Raw genomic sequence first — 27,972 nt, forward strand, 5'->3', positions numbered from 1 at the left:
GCCAGCACAAGCACGATGGGCTAAATGGCCTTCTTCTGTGTTGTAAGTTTCTATGATTATTATATTAGTTGCAACCCAGTATCACTCTTTTTAGTCTATCAGAAATAGGAATCCTGCCAATCCCTACATGATACTTGGGAATGATGTTCGAGTTCTCAATGCTATTAGTACTGTTAAATGCCTACTTATCCAGACGGTTTGACATATCTAATCCAGACAATTAGTTTGGTTATCCTTGGAATGATTTAATCAAAGTTTTCAACTGACACATATCATACCACAAATTAGTGTGGCAGTCCAACAGAAACTGTGACGCAAGTTATATCAAGTTTACATGACAACTAACAGGTTCTTATCTACAGTATGGATGCAATATAAAGAGCAGCAGCAACTGATTATTTAAACAGTTTTAGGAGTTTTTTTAATATTAGAAAGGTAAAACACACATGTAAGATAATCGCATAACGATAAAGGGCAACTAGTAGATGTCTTATTACTAAATGTTCTATATTACAATAATAGTGTATTGTTTTACTAGAGGTCTTCGCCACAAAACAGTCATATCTCAACATTCTTAACAGGAACATAGTATGAATCAATAAACTAGGTGTAGAAACCTGTACTGGTTATGGACTTGTTTTTTTCCCTTCAGGATCTGCTAAAATTAACAGGGGCCTGTGAAGTAAATTGATAAACTACAATTCTCACTTCCTGCGACCAGTAGCGTTTTACTTTATGAATCAGTTACATAGTAAAGCCATGTAAAAGCCATTTGGAGCTGAGGCAGTTGTGATCAGAATATGGAGCTGAGCTTTGCTTTGAATTTAGAGAAGCTCCATCGTATTAGAATGTATTAAATATCTCCGTTGCCCTCTCCAGCCCTAAAAGCCTTCAAGATCTTGTCGCTCTCCCAATTCTGGCCTGAAATCACCTTCTGTGGCTCGGTGTCAAAAATGTCCTTCTGGATAGCACTCTTGTTAAGTGCCTTGGAACATTTTGCTATGTTAAATGCACCATATAAATGTAAGTTGTTGTTTACTTCTGTTATCTGACCTTTGTTTCTGTCAAGCCCGATCTATATTGCTCACCAAAAGCCACAGATGGTACTTTTGTAAACCGTCTGAAGGACCCAAATAAATTGAGATAGCCGCGGATCAACATATCTGCAAAATTAAATACATTCACAAGTACACCACAGAAATTGCTGGTATGCAGTCTTCAAAAAATAACCCCTCTGGATTTTAGTAGAATGCAAGGGGATCTCATTGAAATTTATAAAATTCTGAGGGGCCTTGACAGGGTAGATGTTGAGAGGTTGTTTCCCTTGGCTGGAAAGTCTAGAACCAGAAGACATAGTTTCAGGATAAGGGGTCGATCACTTAAGACTGAGATGAAGATGAATTTCTTTACTCAGCGGGTTGCAAATCTTTGGAATTATCTAACAATTGGGTTGTGGATGCTCAATCATTGAGTGTGTTCAAGGCTGAGATAGATATGATTTTTGGACTCTAGGGGAATGAAAGGATATGGAGATTGGGCAGGAAAGTGGAATTGAGGTAAAAAATCAGCCATAATCTCAATGAATGGCAGAGTAGGCTCGAAGGGCCATATGGCCTACTCCTGCTCCTATTTCTTATGTTCTTATATAAATCGTTCCTAAGATTCTGAATGCTTTGACTTTATGTGCACTTTGAAAATGTAAAGACTCATCTGGTTCAATCCATCATTAGAAAAAAGAAAAGGAATATTAGGAGGATCTTCCATGGATAAATGAGGGAAGAAGGAAGCAACAGTTGTCCATTGAAACGCACAGTATTTAATGATGTATTGAACAGTACCAGGTGCAATGATATAGATATTTATTTGGTTACTCCGAATGTGTTTGGAAGGGTAATTGTCAAGTAGCCCATTCACTGTGTTGTTGAGCACAGAAATATCAGACCCTCCCAGGTCAATGATTCTGATAGACTCTTGATCTGATCTGATGTTCAGGAGATACCTCGGAGGCATGTAGGTGTGGTAAAATATCAAACTCTGGTTAGCCACAGGATCCTTTGAATGCAAAGCTTTTTCTAAATAAGATAGACAAGGAATTAGTCCACCCTGGTGCAGACAGCCAAAAAGTACTGAACACAAAATGTTAAACACAACAATTACAGTTTTCCACCTCAACATCTCATAATTTAAAACACTATGAATAACAACTGGTACAATAAGTGGAGTAAGAAACCGTGCTTCCTGATGACTAAATAAGGACAGAATGATCACAGGAACAAAATAAACCAAAATTAAATACTCAGTAATTGGAGCAGTAGCAGGAAACTGCATTAGTAATCTCTTTTCAAACTGCTTTTTCCTGAGGACAGGACAGCCAACTGCACAGGCAAATTTGTGCATTATTATTCTGATAGCAGATGCAACAGCTGACAAGTGAAGAGCACCAAACATCATAAGACTATTAACAGTCAGGTGTGTAAACCAGGGATGCCTCCCATGTGCAGAAAGGTTTTCTGGATCCAAGTTATACCAAATAAAATTGACAGGAGTTAAAATGAGATGTTTGCTTAGATTAACAATGCGTTTGTGTACAGCATTTCCATCTTTCAAAAAACAGTCGATTTCAGAAAACAATACATCAAAATATAGTGTATCTATCAAAATAAAAATGAAAGTAGTTACAATTACAGGTGAAAAAATGCCAAAGGAGCTCCTCAATATTGTTCTTAAACTGAATTGAAAAGTGCCTTTCTGATCACAAGAAAGCCACAGTAGCATCGGCACTAAAGCGTAACCAATGAATGTGGGTCTGTTAAAAAATCCGGAGACTAAAACAATCCCAATAAGATATTTATTGTTTCTTCTTTCTTTTTTCCCAGGATGCGATGCCACACTTGCTTGCTTTGTGTCCACGGCCACTAACAACAGCAGTAATGCAAACAGGGCTCCTTCTATGACATTTGAAAATGTCCTGGTGTAAAAAACCAATATCACGTGTGACCCACTCAGCAGTGTTAAAGCATTCCATGGATCTACTCCCCAGAGACAGGCTAAATGGTATACAGAGTAGTCCAGTATAAAGGACAGGCATGTCAGGTAGAATCTGGGGAAAACCAACAAACTGTAGCTGTTCACAATACTGCCAAAAATGCCAGAATTGTGTAAAGTTTTCAGGACTGTGAAAGAAAAGCCAGTTGTGACCATTGGGAACAGGACTGATCTGGTAGGATAGCTAGTATTGAATTCCCAAGTACGGAAGATCTTCAAGTTCAAAATGTCCCCTGTAAAGTAAAGAAAAATGTGTTTAAAAAGAAAAAAATATACAATTTTAACCATTTTCAATACTGTAAATTGTTATGGCCAAGTGGTAAGGGGTGTGGGTGGTCCCTGCTGTTCAACTCCCAACTGACCACATCAAGTGTTTTTGTTACCAGGGTTTTAACCCCTTTGTGTTTTATTTGTCAAATAAACAGACAGCGACAGATTTTCTAGTAGGTTTAAAACAGAAAATTAACGATTTATTGAGCAATATTAATTCCCAAAATGGTCGCAACTACACCCTAATTCACTCGTACACACAATCAGATAGATAGAGATTAAAAGAAGTAAGTGAGGTAGGTTTCAGGGTTCACGGTAAACCTGTTGAATCTTCTTGGAGGTCAATTTCTCAGGCCTGGGTTTTGTAGATTTCTCTGGCAGCTGAGTCTTCAATCTAGAGACGGGGGATCACCTTCACGTTCTCTGCTGCACAAGCTGAAGTGTAGAATTCACAGCAGGCATCTTCTTTTGCTTTTGCTAGATTTCTCCCAGCTCTCAGCTGGACAGGCTTTCGTGATGTTTGTCCTGGTTCTCGTTCTCTCTCCAAAGAGCTACTTTCCCTCTTGGGAGACAGAGATTTCCCTCCCTGTGGTTAATGACAATGGCCCAGGATGTGGTTACTTCACACCTTCTTTGTTTCAGAAGAACCCATTCAATTCAAAAATGTCTCTTAATGGTGCAGGATGAGTGTAATTGATACCTCTTAGCTTGGAATGTATCCTTTTGTCCTTACCAGACAATAAGACAATTTGAATATACAGGGTTGACCTCCGATGGCAATTTTTGCAGCACATTATCCACTTTTTGAAGCAAATGTCAATTTTTATAACACTTCAGTTTGGGTTGGGCTGCACTTCATGTGAGCGTAATAAAATAAATAAATAAAAATGTATGATTTAAAGTCTTGTTCTAACCTGTTGACAAACAGCAGTTAGTGAAAACAGCAGCAACCAATACCTGAAGCACTTGACATTCTGGACCATTGCATTTGTGGAAACAGTGATATGATAACCTGTTCTTTCACCTTCCCTGTGTAATATTACTTGATCCTTTGGTGTGTGAACTATTGTAAGATTCGCAAGACTCCAAGTAATATCCAAAGAAAATGTGGGCTTTTTTGTACTTTAAACTGGAACATACATATATATATATATGTATATATATAACCACACAAACAGTTACTGCATGAGCCACATCTAAATGCATTTCACTCTGGCAGGTCACACCCACAAGTCCCTGGTCATGTGTGATGTGACATCACTTCCTCTGGTGATCTTTATTTACAGCTCTTAAGGTAGTCTGCTCATAAGGTCATCCCACAACATTTTTTTCGAAAGATAAAAGCAGCTGCACAATATATAATAATGTTGTGGTTCAGACTAACTATACATGATTAAAACAAAATTTTATTTACAAGTTAGTAAGTTTAACACACTCTAAAACGTAGAGGAGGTTTGCTTATTTTTAAATATTTTTTATTCGTTCAAGGGATGTGGGCGTTACTGACAAGGCCAGCATTTATCGCCCATCCCTAATTGACCTTGAGAAACTGAATGGCTTGTTCAGATTCAACCACCTTGCTGTGGGTCTGGAGTCACGTGTAGGCCAGACCAGGTAAGGATGGCAGATTTCCTTCCCTAAAGGACATTAGTAAACCTTATTTTAGATTAGATTAGATTAGAGATACAGCACTGAAACAGGCCCTTCGGCCCACCGAGTCTGTGCCGAACATCAACCACCCATTTATACTAATCCTACACTAAACATCCCCACCTGTCCCTATATTTCCCTACCACCTACCTATACTAGTGACAATTTATAATGGCCAATTTACCTATCAACCTGCAAGTCTTTTGGCTTGTGGGAGGAAACCGGAGCACCCGGAGAAAACCCACACAGACACAGGGAGAACTTGCAAACTCCACACAGGCAGTACCCGGAATTGAACCCGGGTCCCTGGAGCTGTGAGGCTGCGGTGCTAACCACTGCGCCACTGTACCGCCTGATCTCCTGATCTTGTTACCGTGAACCTCTTCCCAGAGCTGAGTTTGCCTTGATGGCTCCTCTGAGACTCTGGTGACCCGGAACACTGGTTAGCATGTTCTTTCTCTGTGCACGTAGCCTCTGTATGTTCAGCTTCAGACTTGTCTTTGAATGTGTCTGCAATGCCACAGGGTTGTCACATGTAGTGTTGTTGTACATTTCCCTGAGCTGACCTTGGTTCTGTCTGAAAATCGCACCACTGGATGTCTGGACCTCATACGATCTGGGCTGGTTGCATATCCTAGCAACCTCTGCAGGATACCAAGTTCCTGACGCTTGATTGAGAATTCTGACCTTCTGTCCTACTTGCAATCGAGCTAATTCTGGCCCTGCTTGCCTGCCATACAATGCTTCGGCTTAGGCCCTGCCAACAAAGGAAAACAAGGGTCCTGTCAGTGGTCTCAGCTCACTGCAGTGTTCTAGGGTCTCCTGTCAGATCTTCAGCTACTCCAAGTAGGCAGCCTGCTGTTCTTTATTCTCTCTCAGTGTGTTTGTCAGAAAAAAATCAAACATTGCCACAATGTAATATTTGGTGGTCTTCATAACAAAAAAAATCCCAAAATTTGCATCATGGTTACTGGTGAGGGAGATGGTTCCTCAAAGGAGTGCAGTCAGAGCCAAGTTTCTGGTGCCACAGGTGGCTCTGCTGCACAGGAGGGGTGGAAGAGGAGTGGAAGAGCAGTAGTGATAGATGATTCATTAGTTAAGGGAACAGACAGGTGGTTTTGTGGCAGTAAACGTGACTCCAGGATGGTGTGTTGCCTCCCTGGTGCCAGGGTCAAGGATATCATGGAGTGGCTGCAGGACATTCTTCTGGGGAAAGGTGAACAGCCAGAGGCCGTGGTCCACATTGGTACCAATGACATAGGTAAGAAGGGGGATGAGGTGCTGAAAGCAGCTTTTCGGGAGCTAGGAAGGAGATTAAAAAGCAGGACCTCAAAAGCAGTAATCTCAGGATTACTCCCAGTCACACGTGGAAGTGAGCATAAGAATAGGACAATTGAGCGATTGAACACGTGGCTGGAGAACTGGTGTAGCAGGGAGGGCATCTGATTTCTGAGACATTGGGACCGGTTCTGGGACAGGTGGGATCTGTACAAGATGGACAGGTTGCATCTTAGCAAGACTGGGACGAATAACCTCGCAGGGAAATTTGCTAGTGCTGTTGGGGAAGGTTTAAACTAAATTTTCAGGCAGATGGGAACCTGAGAGGTAGCTCAGATTGGAGGGAAGCAAAACAGGTAACTTGTCAGGGATGTGGGAACCAGGAGCAAGTATTAGAGAGGAATACTAAGATGCACAGAATACTGGGGGAGATAGATAGCATAGAGTAGGGAATAGTACATTATTAGGTGGGGTCAGAAAAGGAAGAAAGTAATAAAGTCTGAATCAGAGTTAATGTGCATGTATGTGAATACATGGAATGTGGTTAATAAGATTTGTGAGTTACAGGTGCAGATTGCCATGTGGAAATATGACGTTGTGGCTATAACAGAGACCTGGCTCAAAGAAGGGCAGGACTGGATGTTAAATATTCCTGGATACAAGGTGTTCAGGAAAGATAGGAAAGGGAAAAAAGAGGGAGGGGTGGCAGTATTGATTAAGGAGAGCATTGCCGTGCTGGAGAAAAAGGATGTCCCTGAGGGGTCAAGAACAGAATCAATTTGGCTAGAGCTAAGGAACAAAAAATGTGCGGTTACATTGCTCAGTGTTTCTATAGGCCACCAGCTAGTGGGAAGGACGTGGAGGAACAAATTTGCAAGGAAATTACAGAAAGGTGCAAAAATTATAGGGTAGTTATAATGGGAGACTTTAATTATCCAAACATAGTCTGGGATAATAGTAGTATAAAGGGCAGTGAGGGGCAAGAGTTCCTAAAGTGTATTCAGGAAGATTTTCCACAACAGAATGCTGCCAGTCCAACGAGAAAGGAGGCACTGCTAGACCTGGTTCTTGGGAATGAGATGGGCCAAGTGGATCAATATCAGTAGGATAGCATTTAGGGAATTGTGATCATTGTCTCATAATGTTTAGGCTGATATGGAAAAGGACAATGAGCAATCCAGGGTAAGGATAATTAACTGGGGGAAGGCTAACTTCAATGGGGTAAGAATGGAGCTGGGGAGAATAAATTGGAGTCAAAAGCTGGCAGGAAAACTGGTAGATGAACAACGGACTACCTTCACAGAAGAGATAGTTTGGGCACAGTCAAAGTATGTTCCCTCGAAGGGGAAAAGTAAGGCAAACCAATCCAGAACTCCCTGGATGACAAAAGCAATAGAGATTAAGATAAAGAAGAAAAAGTGTGCTTATGACAGATGCCAGTTAGAAAATACTGTTGAGTCCAGGCTGAATATAGAAGGTCCAGAGGGGAAGTGAAAATGCAAATAAGAGAAGCAGAGAGAGAGCACGAAAAGAGACTGGCAACTAGCATTAAAGGAAATCCCAAAGTTTTCTATAGGCACATAAATAGTAAAAGGGTGGTAAAACGTGTGGGGCTGATTCGGGACCAGAAAGGGGATTTACACATGGAGGCAGAGGGCATAGCTGAGGTATTGAATGAATGCTTTGCATCTGTCTTTACCAAGAAAGAAGATGCAACCCTGGCAATGTTGAAAGAGGAAGTAAGTCAGACACTAGAGGGTTTAAAGACTGATAAAGAAGTATTAGCTAGGCTGTCTGTACTTAAAGTGGATAAAGCTCCAGGGCCAATTGAGATGCATCCAAGGATACTGAGGGAAGTGAGGGTGGAAATTGCCGAGGCACTGGCCATAATTTCTCAGTCTTCCTTAGACTTGGAGGTGGTGCCAGAGGACTGGAGAACTGCAAACATTACACCCTTGTTCAAAATTGGGTGTAAAGATAAGCCCTTCAACTACAGGTCAGTCAGTTTAACTTCAGTGGTGGGAAAACGTCGAGAAAAAATAATTAGGGGCAAAATCAATAGTCAAATGGACAAATGTGAGTTAATTAAGGAAAGCCAGCATGGATGTCATAGGGGAAAATCATGTTTAACTAACTTGTAGAGTTTTTTGAAGAGGTAACAGAGAGGGTTGATGAGGGCAATGCTGTTGAAGTGGTGTACATGGACTTTCAAAAGGCATTTGATACAGTGCCACACAACAGACCTGTAAGCAAACTTGTAGCTAATGGAATAAAAGGGATGGTAGCAACATGGATACGAAATTGGTTGAGTGACAGGAAACAAAGAGTAGTGATTAATGTAAAAGCAAAATACTGCGGATGCTGGAAATCTGAAATAAAAACAAGAAATGCTGGAATCACTCAGCAGGTCTGGCAGCATCTGTGGAAAGAGAAGCAGAGTTAACGTTTCGGGTCAGTGACCCTTCATCGGAACTCGGAGCTATTTTTACCTACAAAACGACGATACCGTGAGCTCGAAGCACAGTAACAACATATTGCCTCAAACTGTTCCACTTTATCTTTTCTTCTTTTTTCTGTCCCTATCTGCATCTGTATATCGCATGTGCATGCTAGCATGGGTGCGTCGTATATCCGTAGGCGTCAACCGTATTAGAGATTTAAGTTTTAATAAAATTTCATGTTTCTCCTTTAAACCTCAGAAAGCCTGTGTGAATTGGTTTCTTTGTCTTATAATTGGAAAGCTGTGAACAAGGATTCACAAAAAGGGGAGCTCAAAACATAGTGTGTTTATAAAATAAAACCCTGTTACGATAAGACCAAGTAAAGACAGCAAAAGACCCCTAGACACATTTCTCACCTGGTCTTAACAACCTGCATTGCTTCCTTTGGGGAAGGCCTGCCATATCACGAAGAAATCAGGCACTTGAGAGGCCACTGGTGGGCCTTTCCCAGGATCAGGACCCCAGAGAACAGGAAGTCCTGCCTGCCGAGAGCGGCTGGCCAATCAGAGGTGGCAGCTCTTTTGCTCGGCAGCGCCACCAGGGAGGCAATAGCTGCTGCCGGAACAGCATCCAGCAGAAGCCCAGGATCGCAAAGTGACCCAGGCCAGAAGTAAATGATACGGGAAGGCTTTTGTGGGATGGGTTTGCATGTTGTGCTCCCCGCATGGCAACAGGCCTACCTGCTGCTGGGTTAATACCAGCAGCAGTGGGAAGAGGCCCTTAATTGCCTACTTAAGGGCCTCAATTGGTGGCGAGGCAGAAAGGCCATCCACTATCCCACCCAATAAAATGCCCTCCCTGCCTCCAAACTCACTATGGGGGGAACATGAAATACCGCCCATAATGTGATATTGCCAACTACTTTATTTAACTACATTTACGATACACTCAGCGAATACATTTATAGATTGATTTAGCATAGGCATCAGAAACATGGTTCAGTCTTTAAAAATTACAGTGTTATATTTCCAAAAGTAATTGATAATCAAAATAAATCAACAGAATCTAAACAAGTAGCATAAAGGAGTTGATTTTTCAGGATTACATCAGTCCAGTTTTAACTGTGATCAATTGAATATAGCATGGTACAATTCACTTGAATTACAAGATTAACAGTTGTAGTCAGTATAACAAGAAGGCAACCATGATCATTGGTATCAATTCCACAACCTAGATTAAAGACAGATGATGTATTTAGCCAGATGACAGGTCAATTGCTTTATTAACAGAAATAATAAGGATTCAGCCACTCGAATGATGAAGCATCTGCCCTCATTCAATGACCTGATAGGAGTGTTGATATGGATGGCTGGAAACAGACTATTAACACTAGTTCTTTATTGGCAACATGTACAAATTAACATCCTACACTTTCCACTGTCAGTCTACAATTCTTCACAGCTTGTTCTTTCATATTTACTGTTTGTTTATACTCTGTTTTACATTCCCTCATTTCAAATGCCTTTCCACTATAATTTCTTTCACAAATCCTTCTACTTGAAAGTTCATCTCTGCTTTATGAATGTCTTTTACCTGCCTCATATGTTCTTTGGCCTCCTTATCTCGAGAGACAATGGGTAAGCGCCTGGAGGTGGTCAGTGGTGTGTGGAGCAGCGCCTGGAGTGGCTATAAAGGTCAATTCTAGAGTGACAGGCTCTTCCACAGGTGCTGCAGAAAAATTTGATTGTCGGGGCTGTTACACAGTTGGCTCTTCCCTTGTGCCTCTGTCTTTTTTCCTGCCAACTACTAAGTCTCTTCGACTCGCCACACTTTAGCCCCGCCTTTATGGCTGTCCGCCAGCTCTGGCGAACGCTGGCAACTGACTCCCACGACTTGTGATCAATGTCACAGGATTTCATGTCGCGTTTGCAGACGTCTTTAAAGCGGAGACATGGACGGCCGATGGGTCTGATACCAGTGGCGAGCTCGCTGTACAATGTGTCTTTGGGGAATATAATCTCATCTAATATCATCTGATATAGAAATTAGGGTATGAAATAATTGTCAAACATGGCGAAAGAAAGCTCTTATTCTAAATACTCTCCTTTTTAATAGACAAAAAATTACAAATTCACCTGAATTTTATTTGAACTGTTAGAAACATATCAATTTTCTACCAACATGAAAACCTGTGCATTGTGCCTTTCTCCTTGCTAGGCCACCCCACTGATCTCAATTACTGCGAACCACCTGGAGTTTAAAAAAAAATTCTTTCATGGGATGTGGGCGTCGCTGGCAAGGCCAGCATTTATTGTCCATCCCTAATTGCCCTTGAGAAGGTGGTGGTGAGTTGCCTTTTTAAACCGCTCCAGTCCATCTGGTGCAGGTACCCACAGTGCTGTTAGGGAGGGAGTTCCAGGATTTTGATTCAGCGACAGTGAAGTATTTGTAAGTCAAGATGAAGTGTGACTTGAAGGGGAACTTGCAGGTGGCGGTGTTCCCATGTGGCTGCTGTCCTTCTCCTTCTGGGTGAAAGAGGTTGTGGGTTTGGAAGGTGCTGTCCAAGGAGGTGGGGTGAGTTCTGCTTTGAATCTTATATATAGTATACACTGCTGCCACTGTGCATTGGTGGCGGAGGCAGTGAATGTTTGAGGTGGCAGATGGAATACCGATCAAGCAGGCTACTTTGTCCTGGATGGTGTTGAACAACCTGAGTGTTGTTGGAACCACGTACTTCCAGACATTGGAGAGTATTCCATCACACTCCTGACTTGTGCCTTGTAGATGATAGAAAAGCTTTGGGGAGTCAGGAGGTGGGTTATTTGCCGCAGAATTCCCAGCCTCTGACCTGCTCTTGTTGCGACTGTATTTATATGGCTGGTCCAGTTAAGATTCTGGTTAGTGGTGACCCCCAGGATGTTGATAGTGGGGAATTCAGTGAGGGTAATGCCGTTGAATGACAAGGGGAGCTGGTTAGATTCTCTTGTATTGGAGATCAGCATTGCCTGGCACTTGAGTGGCGCAAATGTTACTTGCCACTTATCAGCCTAAGCCTGAATGTTGTCCAGGTCTTTCTGCATTTCTACATGGACTGCTTCAGTATCTGACGAGTTGTGAATGATACTGAACATTGTACAATCATCAGCGAACATCCCCATTTCTGACCTTATGATGGAGGGAAGGCCATTGATGAAGCAGCTGAAGATGGTTGAGCCTAGGACACTACCCTGAGGAAATCCTGCAGAAATATCCTGGGCTGAGATGATTGGCCTCCAACAACCACAACCATCTTTCTTTTGCTAGGTATGACTCCAATCAGTGGAGAGCTTTCCCTTTGATTCCCATTGACCTCAGTTTAGCTATGGCTCTTTGATGCCAGACTCAGTCAAACTCTGCCTTGATATCCAGGACAATTACTCTCACCTCTTGAGTTCAGCCCTTTTGTCTATGTTTAGGCCACAGCTGTAATGAGGTCTGGAGCCAAGTGGCCCTGGCAGAACCCAACCTGAGCATCGGTGAGTAGGTTATTGCTGTTTGAGTGGTGCTTGATAGCACTGTTGACGACACCTTCCATCACTTTGCTGATGATCGAGAGTAGACCGATGGGGTGGTAATTGGCTGGATTGGATTTGTCATGCTTTTTATGGATAGAGTTAACATTTCAGAACTGATGACAGGTCACAGACCTGAAACGTTAACTCTGCGTCTCTCTCCACAGATGCTGCCAGACCTGCTGAGTATTTCCAGCACTTTCTGTTTTTATTTAATATTGCTAATAATGGAACCAGTTAAGCTCAGCAGGCTGGTAGATGAATTGACATTTCTACAAAAATAATCACATAAATCTCGGGTGAGCTTTCGTTTTATTTTTGATAGAAGTACTCAGCCCTCTGATTTTTTCTTCCCCTTTAAACAAGCACAATCATAGTTAAAAATACTTCATTCTAAGTCTTTAAACTCAATCCATTCCCTGCTGCTCATCTACTTCTTGTGCTAAAATGATGGCATGCGATTACCAATAAACCTGCCTCAAGGATAATAATGGACAATGTTCGAGAACTGTCCCTGACTCTGACATTAATGTCAAAAAATTGACCTTCTCCATTGCAGTGATGCTAGTTGACATTTCTCTGGTGTTTAGTGCAGGGGATAAACACCAGCATGGACTGGTTAGAGCTGTTCCCATGTTGTACTTTCCATACAACTCCATGTAAAATTAAACTCTGAGCCATATAGACCACAAAAGGTACCCAATTCCTGTCTGTGCTTAATTAGCTGACCACAAGATGGGGGGATGGGGGAAGTTGGGCTGAAGAGCAGGATCATGGTGAAATATCCTGTTGACAAATCGCTGAGTTGGTGTCTACATGGACAATGATGGTCACTTGAATCAGGTGGTCAAATACCCATGAAAGATGTTAAGAAAAGGCACAGCAAGAGAAGCCGAACACATGCCAAATAGGACATAACAGGTACAATTATCAAATTATAATCTAAATTTGCCTACCAATAAACCAACATTAAATTCAAAATCACAATGTATATCAAAATAAAAGGACTGCCTGATAGAATATCTGTATGCCAATTATCTGTGGCAGTACAATATCCATGACAAATCCTGCAATTTTCACTATACATTGAACAATTTATAGTCAAATTGCTAGTCAGTGGGCTGGAATTTATACTTCCGCTGCCGATTACAGCAGTCAAAAACAATGGCAGTCTGCCCGCGTGGACCGCAATTCGCGGAACCGCCAAGATATTAAATGCGGCGGCTCATTTAAATATCCAAGGCGGACCACCCACAATGATGACCTGGAGGGAGTGGGTGGTCCGTCCCTGGCAATGGTGTCAGCAGCCTTTGCGCAGATGCTGACGCTATTTTTGAAGGGACTCGAGCCCTACATTTCAATTTAAATATTTAAAGCTATAGTGATTTTTAAAAATGAAATAATTTGATCCTGACCTTCTCCCACACCCTTCGCCCCCAAGAACCAAAGAATTAATTACCTGCCCTCTTCCCCCTAAAAAACATTTACCTTGTGCACCTGACCTGTCCCCCGCAAGTTCATAAAATTTACCCCTTCCCACCATCCCCTACACCAATGAAATGACTCGAACACAGCTTCCACCCCCATCCCCGCACTCAAAACCTTACCTGCACCCACTCCCCACCAGTGTTCCACCTCGGATCTGCAGACAATGAGCCGAAGGCATGGGAGTGCCAGCCACCGACACCAATATCGTTCCAGGACAGACGGCGGGAGCGAGAAGGTAATTTATTCCTTTGTTTAAATTAATTTACATATTTAAATTTGGCTCCCATCGCCGAGCCAGGTGGGGGGGGGACCACCTTGAGCCCTCGCCACACCGGCTATTTCAGGCCAGGCCTTCCCGGTGTCAAGGCCCGTGGCGGGCCTCTGCCAGAGGCATTTTCCGGCCCCCCTCGCCACGACCCCCGATGTTTGGGGGGGGGGGGGGGGGGGGGGCGGTCTGCAAAATTCAGCCCAGTGTTTCAATATACTGGATGGAATTTTGTCAACTTGGTCCTGCTGTTTGGCAGGGACTATTTGGCAGGAACACTGGTGGAAAGTGGGTGGATGTAAGGTTTCGAGTGCGGGGATGGGGGTGGAAGCTGTGTTAGAGTCATTTCATTGGTGTAGGGGATGGTGGGAAGGGGTAAAGTTTATGAACTTTGGGGAGCAGGTCAGGTGCACAAGGTAAATGTTTTTTGGGGGAAGAGGGCAGGTAATTAATTCTATGGTTATTGGGGGCGGGGGGGGGGGGGGGTGGTGTGTGGGAGAAGGTCATGATCAATTTATTTAATTTTTAAAAATCACTATAGCTTTAAATATTTAAATTGAAATGTAGGGCTCGAATCCCTTTAAAAATGACATCAGCATCTGCGCAAAGGCTGCTGACGCCATTGCCAGGGACATTGCCTGTGGCTCTTTAACTGAGCTAAGGAATTAGCATTCCGTTTCCAGGTTCCTTGGCCAACCAAGGAGAGTGGGCAGAATGGTACGTAAATTCTGTCAAAGGAAGGATTTCTAATTAAAGGGGCCCTGGCATAGTTAGAATGGCTCAATTGGACATGGATTTTTGAGGCTGCAACAACCCCAAGAATGGGGGAGACCTGGGAAGGCTGCTCCCCGGGGGGTCTCACTCTTATCTGAAGGTCTTGCCTGCGGAATCTGAGGAACTGAATGAGGTAATCTTTTTCGAAGAGCAGAAAGAAGGGAACAACCTCTCCAACCAAGCAGACGTGGATGGAAGAGGACAAGGAAGTCAGCAGCAACAGTGTGATCCCTCCAACCTGAAGACAGTGCACCAAGAAGATCCAGGACCTTAGGAGGGAAGGAAAGCCGAGTTCCATAACACCTTCAGGTGCCAAGTCCCACACTCTGACTTTCCAAGCATTCCCATGTACAGCAGTCCTCAGAACACGCCTTACAGCTACACTCATTCCTCTCTCTCCAAGCATTTCACATCCCTATCTGAGCAACCAACACTCACACTTAGCCTATTGCCCTCTTGTACCCATGCCTCACTGTCACCCTCAACAAATATTGTCCTTCCCTGCTATCCACACAAGCCATTACTATTATTCATAACTCTCTGCTTTCTCTCCTTGTAGAAGAGAGCACACAACTTCAAGGAGAGGCAAAGACCCAGAGGGGTGGCCCTCCAGTGACAGGTACCTTGACAGCTACAGGCATTGCATGCTTACCTGGCCCACTGGGAAGGAAGTCTTATTTCAGGAGGCTGCAGATGCCAGTAACGACCTGCTGTGAAAGCCTGAGCCTCCTGAGGCACTGGTGTTCACAGATGTTGAGAGAGCCGATCCTCTGCTTGCAGACACTGCGTTGGGGGTCTCACCTCCTTCGAGATGGATCTCTGTGTCCATCTTTCTGCCCTGTGGAAAGGCATATGGCTGAGAAGGCGGTGGCTGGTGCTGGTGTTGCTCCTGCTGCTGCTGGTATCGCTGCTCCTCTTGCTCTTTACCAGAGGTGGAAGGTAGAGCTGCATCTGTTGCTCCCTGCCATGGTGAAGGCAGGTAGCAGGGAAGTGTAACTGAAGGTGAGTGAAGTTCAAGACAGGCGAAGTGACTTCCAAGAAGCTGGAAATCACCTGTCAAGCAGTGAAAGTATTCTCTGAGAAGGGGTGCTGTGAGCAACAACGTCTCACCTAGCAATGGCTGGCACTCTTCAGTTTCACTGATCAAAGGCTTCCCAGCCTGTCAAGTTTCACTGAAACAGCACTCCCTGTTGTGCATATGCCTCGGTAACCCTGGTGAGTTCCACACTACACAGGAAATAAGTCTGCTGCCTGTTAGATCCAGAATCCTTGGTTAAAAAATTTAATGCACTATTAAAATATTTTAATGCCTTACCTGACAGCTGCACGGGGGTTCCCCATTCACCTTCAAACCCTCCAGGGGGAAAGCCAAAGAGGGTGGATGATGTCAGGATCCCAACCTGACATCACTTTTAGGGGATTTAACTCCCTGCACACACCCAAACCCACCACCCGCCCCCCCCCCCCCCACCCCGCCTGTGAAAATTCCACCCACTGGCTCTTTACTTTTAATCACCAGTGTGCTTTAAAGTGGCTGGTGTTCTCTGACTCTCAATCTGCACACAAATGAATGATGCAAATTTATGAAAAATTTTAGAAAAAAAATCTTGACTCAAAAAAAGTGATGCACAAAGAATAATCTACCAGTTAAGGTGATCCATTCAATGAAGCTACAGAAGTTCAAGGTGCAGCTGAATGCTAGGCTGGGAGAACAGAAACATTAAAGGGAAGAGCTTAATGGCTGAATGGCCTTTTCTCATCATTGACTTTTTCTTGTTTTTAAATTTCTAGTTGGGCATTTGTGATTTAAAAACAAAAATAGAGCCTGAAGTAAAGTGCTAGTGAAGAAATCAGAGCTGAATATGCCACAACTGTAAGTGCAGCTGTTACAGTACTCAGCTGGTCAAACAGCACTTAAATGCAAATTCTAATGCCAATGAGACTATTGCTTACCAACTGTGCAACCAAATGGAAACGTCTTTCATTCTTTGGCATTTATCCCTTAATTAAAATCACAGACCACGTTTTCTGCCCAGAAGACCTTACTGTAGTACTTTTAACTATTCATTTATCCCCTCAGCATTAGCCTGGAATGTTTTCCTGAACTACTCACATATGCTAGCAATCTGTTGGTACTTGAATTATGCATATGTATTGTTTCCTTTAGTCAAAGGAATTAATGACCAAAACATTTTTAAAATTTGAAAAGTATTATCTCAATCGCCTTCCAGCAGGCTGGGTTACTAATGGCATTTTTTTCTCTCAAATGTTATCCTATAAAACTGCATTCTTCACTTGTAATTCCTTCTAAAACAGGCCTCCTTACTGAATGAGGGTGTTCTAATAGGATTTTATCAGGATATTATCTGTCCTGGAAAAGTGTGAAGCTTTGCAAATCACAGGCTCTAGAATATTCACACTAATATGTGGTCTTCTTGACTATTCTTTACTGCAGATTTGCCTAAATGCAATTTAACACTTAACATTATCATATGTCACTCACAACTACTAAGGCATCAACTAATTTAATTCCTCTTTCAATTTTGTCAGTTCTTCATTACAAGTGTCATAGTGTCATTAACCACGCCCGCCCCCCCCCCCAACCTGAGTCATTTCATTTTTGTTTTCCATCAAGTTGTATCTTACATTATATCCAAAAATAACTGGATCACTTCCAATGCACAAAACATCTGTTTTGTAAACATCAGTCAATTTCCCAACAAGGAAAATTATTGTTTCTTTCTTTGTGGGAATAACATCGTTGGTCTCAATTCATCTCATCAAGTATAATGGAATAACTGTCCATTATTAGACCAGTAGGAAGGGAATGGTCTCTTTTCTCCATTTAAGCCTATATTTCAGGTGATCATTACCTAAATTATACAAGTACACTCTAAACGTGGAAGAAAACACAACCTATCCCAAAATGCACACCATCTACTTCCATATTTTGGGGAATAACCTGACCTGAAAAGATCACATGCACCTTGTGTTTAGTTTGACAGCTTCTCTTCTATTCCTTAAATACTGTAAAATGAATATAAATCCTCCATCAACACATGTAGGTCAAACAAAGTGCTCCACAATGCTAACTAATAAGTATACTTATTAGCCACAAAGAACATGGATCACATTCATATTAATGTTATAAATATATATATATATTGAAAAAATAATTTTACTTGGTGTCCGCATCTCATTGGGATACCTTAGTAAATATCAGTGACAAAAAACCTTAAGGTTGGGGGGAAATTGTGCAATTGATATGTCAGTCTTCCCTGTGTTACAATTGTCCTAATTTGTTCACAAGAACTATGACAATTATGACGCATTCAGTATCACGAAGTGGCTTTATAAAGTAACATTTTATTTTCCCAAACACAAAACATTAATTTGTTCTCATAAATGTCCAGTTTTCTTCCCATCTTTAGAATTCCTCCACCCTTCTGACTCACATCATTACACAGCAGAAGATAAAGTTTCCTTAATCCTTTCCACCAATTTCACAAATGAACAGACTACTGGTGTAGGCAATGAGAGATCAGCCTAGACCTCTGCCTTACATCGTCAAAAGTAGTAACTCACAGAAGGGGAACTGTAGACATAAGTCCATTACAATATACTACCCAGGGTCACCATCTAATACTTGTAATTTTACTTTGGTTTTCTGAAGACTTTGGTTCCATGATAATCGTTCTGCAAATAGAGAAATTAACCCAAAACATTTAGATACATTATTCCTGAATATTTCTTTGACTACAATCCCATGATTATTTGTTAAAAACATAAACTTTTAAAAATGCCTCTTTCCATTGTGTTCAGGCTTCAGCTGCTGCAAATACTGCTACAGGTGAAGTTCTGTAAAAGGACTTGAATGCTTTAACAATTGGACCTTGGACCAACATAACAAATATGCTGCAGAAAAAGACAGCAGGAAGACACCAAAACAGAACTGAGTCCTGTTAGGTTTCTGAATTTTTTGACTTTATGTGCACTTTGAAAATGTAAAGCCTCAACTGGTTCAATCCATCCTCAGAAAGAAGAGATGGAACATCAGGAGGATCTTCCATAGTTAAATGAGGGAAAAAGGTTGCAACAGTTTTGCACTGAAAACCACAATTATTAATATCATCTTGAACAGTGCCAGGTGCGATGATGTAGATATTCATTTCTTGATTATTCCCAATGTGTTCGGAAGAAAAATTGTCAAGTAGTCCATTCACTGTGTTATTGAGCACAGACACGTCAGACCCTCCAAGGTCAATGATTCTAGTAGACTCTTGGTCTGATTTGACATTCAGGAGATACCTAGGAGGCATGTAGGTGTGGTAAAATACCAAACTGTGCTCAGAGTGGTTAGTTAGAGGATTCTTTGAGTGCACAGTTTTTTCTAAATAGGACAGACAAGGAATTAGTCCACCCTGATGCAGACAGCCATAAAACACTGACCCCAAGACATTAAATAGGACTATTACAACTTTCCACCTCGACATCTCACATTTTGGAGCACTGAGAATAACGAGTGGCACAATGAGTGGGCTAATATACCGTGGTTCCTGATGACTAAACAATGACAAAACAATGATAGGGATAAAATAAATAAACAATAAATACTCAGTAATTTGAGTAGCAGCAGGAAGCTGCGCTGGCAATTTCTTTTCCAAATGGTCTTTGTGAGAGGTAAGACAACTGGCTTTGCAGGCAAATTTGCTGACCATCGTTTTGACTCCAGTTACAACAGTTGACAAGTGAAGAGCACCAAACAGCAGAAATCCATTCAGAGTCAGATGTGTAAACCAGGGATGACTACCATGTGCAATAAGGCTTTTTTGGTCCAAGTTGTACAAAATGAGATTAACAGGGGTTAAAACTAGACATTGGCTTATGTTGACAATGAGTGCATGCAGAGTATTCCCATCTTTCAAAAGCCAATCCTTTTCAGACAACAATGAACCAAAATACAGTGCATCTGTCACAATGAAAAGAAAGCTGGTTGCAATTGCAGAAGACAAAAGACCAAAGAAACGCTTCAAAATTTGACTTAAACTGCATTGAAAAGTGCCTTTCTGATCATGAGAAAGCCAAAGCAGCATCGGCACTAAAGCGTAACCAATGAATGTGGGTCTGTTAAAAAAGCCGGAGACTAAAACAATCCCAATAAGATGTTTATTGCTCCTTCTTTCCTTTTCCCCAGGATGCGGTACTACACTTGCTTGCTTTGTGTCCACTGCCACTAACAGAAGTAACAATGCAAAAAAAGCTGCTTCTATAACATTTGAAAATGTCCTGGTGTAAAAAACCAACATAACGTGTGATCCACTCAGCAGTGTTAAAGCATTCCATGGATCTGCTCCCCAGAGACAGGCTAAACGGTAAACAGAGTAGTCCAGTATAAAGGACAGGCATGTCAGGTAGAATCTGGGGAAAACCAACAAACTGTAGCTGTTTATAATACTGCCAAAAAGGCCAGAATTGTGTAAAGCTTTAAGTATTGTGAATGAAAAGCCAGTTGTGACCAACGGGAACAGGACTGATCTGCTGGGGTAGCTGGTATTGAATTCCCAAGTACGGAAAGTTTTGAGGTTCAAAATGTCACCTGTAAAGAAAACAAGGGTACATTCAAAATGAGAAAAGCAAAGTTTTTTGAAAGTTATACATACTCCATAATATTAAGTCCAGCCAACAAATTAAGAGGTCCACCTCTTACCTTTGATGATTTCATCCTAGTTTCCTCCAATTCTTGATCTCACTATCTCCTCTGATCTCTAATGGAACTGCGTCTCTTCTATTGCTAAAGCTGACACAAAGTTTTTTTTTCTGTGGTAAACACTTCTTTTCCTCTTTTTCACTCATTGATGAGATACAGTAAAGTGATAATCATTTGACTGCTGATCCTTCTCTCATCTCTGGACTCCAAGCTCCCCCACGTTCAACCTTTGTCACTATTATCAAAACTAACATGGTCATTATTCTTTATTTTTCCTTTCAAGCTTGTCTTCCTTGTGTTGTCAGTGTGATGAGATCAAGACTTACTGCTCCATCTCCTGCTTAAAATCATTCCTTTGCAGAACTTAAAATCTGTAGAAATCCTTACCCCTTTAGTCTTCAATTCCTCCTACAATCTCTAAGCTTTTAAAGCACATACATGGCATCGCCTAATCATTACTTCCTGATTTATCTCCTCTTCTCTCCTATTCCTTTTGGTTGTGGTGGACTCCTTCACTGAGGCTTCATCCTAACAAAAAGAGAATCATATTCCAGCTTGTTTACAAGCATCAGGAAATGAAAGCAACAAACATCTGAAGCATTTTAATCAAGAATGCAAGGATTACTGGGACCATACAATTTATGGAAATTGCCACTTACCTTTTTCTCCATCCTTTCCCTTTGCTCCACCAAAAAATGGAGTCGTAAACAGAGCTAACAGGCTGGATGTGAAAAGACACTGAAGAAAAAAATAGTTTTGCTGCAGGTTGTCTTTGTGAAAGCGTGTGTTGTAAGAGACCAAACACAAAATACAAATGCAGTACAAATACCTATACCTGCCTGGCTCCCAAGATGTGTTTTTTTAAGCAACTCCTGGCCAAGAAGATTGATTTTGTATAAGATCATAAGAATTAGGAACAGGAGTAGGCCATTCGGCCCCCCGAGCTTGCTCCACCATTCAATAAGATCATGGCTGATCTGATTGTGGCCTTAACGCTACTTTCCTGCCTATACTCCCTTGTAGGTCAAAAATCTGTCCAACTCAGCCTATTCAATGCCTCCACTGCTCTCCAAATTCCAAAGATTAATGACCCTCAGAGAAGAAATTCCTCTTCATCTCCATCTTAAAAGGGAGACCTCTTATTTTGAAACTGTGCCCTCTAGTTCTAGATTTCCCCACGAGGGGAAACATCCTCTCAGCATCTCCCCTTTCTTGCCCCCTTAGAATCTTTTATGCTTCAACAAGATCACCTCTCATTCTTCTAAACTCCAATAAGTATAGGCCCAATCTTTCCTCATAAGATAACCCCTTCATCCTAAGAATCAGCCTCCTGAATCTTCTCTGAACTGCTTCTAATGCAAGTATATCATTCCTTAAGTAAGGAGACCAAAACTGTACACAGTACTCTAGGTGCGGTCTCACCAATGCCCTGTACAGTTGTAGCAAGACTTCACAGAATTACAGAATTGTGACAGTACAGAAGGATGCCATTCAGCCCATCATGTCCGCACCAGCTCTCCGAAACAGCAATTCACTTAGTACCATTCCCCTGCCTTCTCCCCATAACCTTGCATTCTTCCTTTTCATATAACAGTCTAATTCCCTGTTGAATGCTTCAATTGAACCTGCCTCCATTGCACTCTCAGGCAGTGCATTTCAGACCTTAACCACTCGCTGCATGAAAAAGTTTTTCATCCTGCTTTTGCTTCCCTTACCCATTACTTTAAATTTGTGCCCTCACTTCCCTACTTTAATACTCCATCCCCCTTGCAATAAATACCAACATTCCATTTGCCTTCTTAATTACTTGCTGTACCTGTATGCTAACCTCTTGTGATTCATGTACAAGGATACCCAGATCCCTCTGTACCGCAGCATTCTGCAATCTCTCTCCGTGTAAATAATATTCTGCTTTTCTGTTCTTCCCACCAAAGTGGGAATTTTCCCACATTATACCCCATCTGCCAATTTTTTGCCCACTAACTTAACCTATCTATATCTATAAATACCATGCTAATAATGTAGTGATATTGCATGTGCTTTGCTGACAAATATCAGGTTGCATCTTGGAGTTTTCTAAATTCTATAGGGAGTCACTGTGATTCCCTTCATAAACAGGTACTTGCCTCCAGTTTAGGACACAGGTTGCTTCTAGACCGGTAGAAATCAAAAAACTGCTGAACTCCGTTGTTCCCATGAATATGTACCTTGATTAAGTGAGGAATGGCACCCATCATTTAAACATCTTTTGACTATTTCTCATTTACGTGCTGCCCCTCGGCAGCATCGTCCAAAATCGCAACATCAAGTTCCACCTGTATGCTGACAACACCCAACTCTACTTCACCACTACCTCTCTTGACCACGCCACTGTCTGATTTGTCATATTACTTGTCTGACATTTCAGTCCTGGATGAGTAGAAATTTCCAACTAAATATTGGGAAGCCACTGTCTTCGGTCCACCCCATAAACCCCATTCCCTAGCCACCAACTCCATCCCTCTCCATGGTCAGTGTCAGAGGCTTAACCAGATCGTTCACAAATCTTAGCGTCCTATTTGACCCAGAGATGAGCTTCCAATCCCATCATCCATCTATCATCAAGCCCAACTACTTCCATCTCTGTCACATCGTCCATTTCCACTCCGCCTCAGCTCATCTGCTGCTGAAACCCTCATCCATTCCTTTATTTCTAGATTTGACTATTCCAATGCTCTCCTGGCTGAGCTCCCGCCATAAACTTGAACTCATCCAAAATTCTGCTGTCCTTACCCTATTTCGCACCAGGTTCTGTTCATCCATCACCCCTGTGCTCGCTGACCTACACTGGCACCTGGTCCAGAAATACCTTGATTTAAAAATTCTCAACCTTGTTTTCAAATCCCTCTCTCTGTAACCTCCTCCAGCCCTACAACTTTCCAAGAACTTTGTGCTCCTCCAATTCTGGCTTCTAGTGCATCCCTGATTTAAAATCATTCTGCCATTGGCGGCCTTGCCTTCAGCTTCCTAGGCCTTAAGCTCTGGAATTCTGTCCCTAAACTTCTCTGCCTCTCTTTCCTCCTTTAAGATGCTCCTTAACATCTACCTTTTGGTCATCTGTCCTGATATCTCCTTATGTGGCTCAATGTCAAGTTTTGTTTGATAATGCTCCTGTGAAGCGCCTTGGAACATTTTATTATATTAACGACACTATATAAATGCAAGTTGTTTTGTGGTGGAGCAGTACTTCAGCACAAGCTTATTATTCAGCCAACAGGTGTTTTAACTGGAATGGAATTCTAGAGAAGTATTATTATTGATAACTCTAACGAAAAAGTTCATTTATTATCTTATTTTTTGACATTTTAGGCTTATCTTGGTTGTGCTCTCTTCCATGAACCTCTGGCAATCAGTGTCTCATTTGCTTTTTAATGTGGCCAATGAGGCTTTATGGATTGCAGCCAAGTAGCACACTAAAGCAAGAAGTCTGGACATTCCCATGTTTATGCAGATATCACAGCAGGTTGGACTGAGTTATGTCATCCTCTAAATTTTGTGGATACAAGGGGTTAATTTATGAGCACGGGATGAAGAGGTTTATTTTAAAAGCGAACAAAGGAAATTATTTTTAGAAAAAGTAAAAAAAACAGATTTTAAAGAAGTTATTTACCTGCCATAACCTCTGGAGACTGAAAAAATTCATCAGGATGTATGTAGCCAGTTTGTGGCATTAGGCACCACAGCACCCTGACTACTCCAAGTACCAACCATGTTAACATGAGCGCCATCCTGAGCATCAAAACTGCACACAGCTGTTTAAAAAAAAAACACATTTCTAATTAGATTTTTATAACAAAGAAACAACAGATGGATCAATTTTGTAAACAAAATGAAGGATGTTTCCCTTGGCCAGGAATCGAGAACCAGGGGAAACAGTGTCAGAATAAGGGGCAGGCCATTTAGGACTGAGATGAGGAGGAATTTCTTCATTCAGAGGGTGCTGAATCTTTGGAATTCTCAGCCCCAGACAGCAGTGGAGGCTCAGTCATTGAGTATGTTCAAGACGGAGATCGATACATTTCTACATATTAAAAACATCAAGGAATACAGGGATAGTGCAGCAAAATGGTGTTGCAGTGGGCGGCCAGCTAGGATCTCATTGAATGGCAGAGTGGGCTGAAGGGCATACTCCTGCTCCTATTTCTTACGTTCTTATAAAAATATTTTAAACAATTGCACAAAAAGCAAATATTATTAAGACAGATGTAGCAGGTCCTTCAAGATCTTTAAAGAGAAAAAAGGTGTAACTAAGGGTCACTACTTTGAAACATTAATCTATCTTTCAGATTCTGATGGATTTGTATACTTGCAGTGTTTTCTGTTTTATTTTAAGCATATGGAACTGTCTTTATCATGTGAAAATAGGTGAGATCTTCACATCAAAATAACTGAATGCCATCTCTGAATAATAGCACACTAAATATAAAAAGAATTAGCATTTATATAGCGCCTTTCATGACCTCAGGACGTCTCAAAGCGCTTTACAGCCAATGAAGTACTTTTTGAAGTGTCGTCACTATTGTAATGTCGGATGTGTGGCAGACAATTTGAGTACAGCAGGATCGTACAAAAAGGCAATGATAATGACTAGATAATATGTTTTAGTAATGATGGTTGAGGGATAAACATTGGCCAGGACACTAGGATTTTAAGTATGAGTTAAATTCAGTGAAAACCAATTTTCCTGGATGTCCTGGCGGTTAGTAATCTTGATGAGCTTTGGGAAATGTCCACACTTAGGTATTTTGCCCTACATCAGCAGCAACAGTCCTTAACTACAGAATGCTGTACCTCTCACAAACTGTACAGCATTCTCCTGGAATGGGGAGGGTGAGGGCCTGTTGCCAGGTTCTCTCTTTCCTACACTATGACGCTCCAACAACAACCACCTGCATCCACCTCTAACACAGCCTGACTCCACCCTGCCTGAGCTCACGTGCTGCTGATATCATTATCCATGCTTTTGCTACTTCTAAATTTGACTATTCCAACCTTCTGCTGGCTGGACTCCCATCTTCCACTCTCCATAAACTTTAACGCATCCAAAACTCTGATGCCCATATCCTAACTTACACCAAGTACCGTTCACACTTCAGCCCTGTGCTCGCAGACCTACATTGGCTTCCGGTACACTAACACCTCAATTTAAATATTCTCATCCTTGTTTGCAAATCCCTCCATGGCCTAGCCCCTTCCTAATTCTCTAACCTCCTCCAGCCCCACGACCCTCCGAGATATCTGCCCTCCTCTAAATCAGGCCTCTTGTGTATCACCAATATTAATCATTCTACCCATTGCTGGCTATACCTTCAGCTGCCTAGGCCTAAATTTTGGAAATTCTTACCTAAACATCTCCTCCTTTAAGACATTCCTTAAAACCTACCTCTCTGACTAAGCTTTTGGTCATCTGTCCTAATACCTCCTTATGTGGCTCTGTGTCAAATTTTGCATTATCATGCTCCTGTGAAGCACCTTGGGACATGTTACTACATTAAAGGCAGTATATAAATAGAATCATAGAATAATGACAGCACATGAGGCCATTTGGCCTGTCATGTCTGTGCTGGCTCTCTGTAAGAGCAACTCAGCTAGTCCCACTTCCCTGCTCTTTTCCCTTAGCCCTGCAAATTCACGAGGACAGAATTGGGGGAGAGACAGATGTATAGTGATAGATGATGGGGAGACAAATGGCAGGAGACAAAGACAGAAACTGTTAGGGAAAGAGGCCGAGGGACATACAGTGGGGAGACAAACACAAGGAGGCAAAGACAGAAACAATTGGGGGACAAAGAGGCAGGGACAGACAGTGAGGGAACACATGGGGGTGGGGGGTGAGGCAAAAACAGAAACAGATGTGGGAGACAGATGGGCTAGGTGCAGACAGGCAGAGACAAATGGGGACAGAAAAAGAGACTCAGTGAGACAGATGGGTGAACAGCAAGGGGAGACAGATCATAAGATCATAAGAACTAGGAGCAGGAGTAGGCCGTCCAGCCCCTCGAGCCTGCTCCGCCATTCAATAAGATCATGGCTGATCTTTTCGTGGACTCAGATCCACTTACTCGCGCTCCCACCGTATCCCTTAATTCCTTTATTGTTCAAAAAGATATCTACCTTAGCTTTAAAGACGTTTACTGAAGAAGCGTCAACTACTTCACTGGGCAAGGAATTCCATAGATTAACAACCATCTGGGTGAAGAAGTTCCTTCTTAATTCAGTCCTAAATCTGCTCCCTCTAATCTTGAGGCTATGCCCTCTTGTCCTAGCTTCACCTGCCAATGGAAACATCCTCTCTACTTGTATCTTATCTATTCCCTTAATGATTTTATATGTTTCTATAAGATCCCCCCTCATTCTTCTGAACTCCAATTAATATAATCCCAATCTACTCAGTCTCTCCTCATAAGCCAACCCCCTCAACTCCGGAATCAACCTAGTGAACCTCCTCTGCACCCTCTCCAGTGCCAGTATATCCTTTCTCAAGTAAGGAGACCAAAACTGCACACAGTACTCCAGGTGCGGCCTCACCAGTACCTTATACAGCTGCAACATAACCTCTCTGCTTTTAAACTCAATCCCTTTAGCAATGAAGGACAAAATTCCATTTGCCTTCCTAATTACTTGCTGTACCTGCAGACCAACCTTCTGCAATTCATGCACAAGGACACCTAGGTCCCTCTGCATAGCAGCATGCTGCAACTTTTTACCATTCAAGTAATAATCCTTTTTCCTGTTACTCCTACCGAAATGAATGACTTCACATTTATTAACATTGTATTCCATCTGCCAGACCTTTGCCCACTCACTCAATGTATCTATGTTCCTCTGCAAAGTTTCACAGTCATCTGCACACTTTGCTCTGCCACTCACCTTAGTGTCATCTGCAAACTTTGACACCCTACACGTGGTCCCCAACTCCAAATCATCTATATAAATTGTAGATAATTGTGGTCCCAACACCGACCCCTGAGGCACACCACTAGTGACTGATTGCCAACCAGAATAACATTCCTTTATCCCCACTCTCTGCTTCCTGTTAGTCAACCAATCCTCTATCCATGCTAATACTTTACCCCTGACGCCATGCATCCTTATCTTATGCAGCAGCCTCTTGTGCGGAACCTTGTCGAAGGCCTTTTGGAAATCTAGGTACACCACATCCACTGGGTCCCCATTGTCCACCTTGCTCGTAATGTCATCATAGAATTCCAAAAGATTTGTCAAGCATGACCTGCTCTTCATGAACCCATGCTGCGTCTGCCCAACGGGACAATTTCTATCGAGATGCCCTGCTATTTCTTCCTTGATAATAGACTCAAGCATCTTCCCCACTACAGAGGTTAAGCTAATCGGTCTATAATTCCCCATCTTTTGTCTACCTCCCTTTTTAAACAGTGGCGTCACATCTGCTGTTTTCCAATCAACTGGGAATACTCCAGAGTCCAGCGAATTTTGGAAAATTAC

General features: G+C 42.1%; 1 protein-coding gene across 3 annotated transcripts in view; it reads right to left on the minus strand.

The window, feature by feature from the left end:
• Positions 1-524: 524 nt before the first annotated feature.
• The window catches only part of LOC137375371 (GPI mannosyltransferase 4-like), a 28,537-nt gene continuing 1,089 nt past the window's right edge, over positions 525-27,972 (minus strand). For 2 of the 3 annotated variants that reach the window (XM_068042446.1, XM_068042447.1), the window contains exons 2-3: positions 24,119-24,260; positions 18,112-20,358 (exon numbers count right to left, since the gene is read on the minus strand). In XM_068042446.1, coding sequence (XP_067898547.1) covers positions 18,725-20,358; positions 24,119-24,245 — 1,761 coding nt within the window. In that variant the 5' untranslated portion in view covers positions 24,246-24,260 and the 3' untranslated portion in view covers positions 18,112-18,724. Of the gene's footprint in view, positions 3,279-18,111; positions 20,359-24,118; positions 24,261-27,972 lie in introns of those variants that run through there. The other variant, XM_068042448.1, reaches the window with a different exon arrangement.

Source organism: Heterodontus francisci, chromosome 11 (genome assembly GCF_036365525.1).
Source record: "Heterodontus francisci isolate sHetFra1 chromosome 11, sHetFra1.hap1, whole genome shotgun sequence".
Classification (NCBI taxonomy): Eukaryota; Metazoa; Chordata; class Chondrichthyes; order Heterodontiformes; family Heterodontidae; genus Heterodontus; species Heterodontus francisci.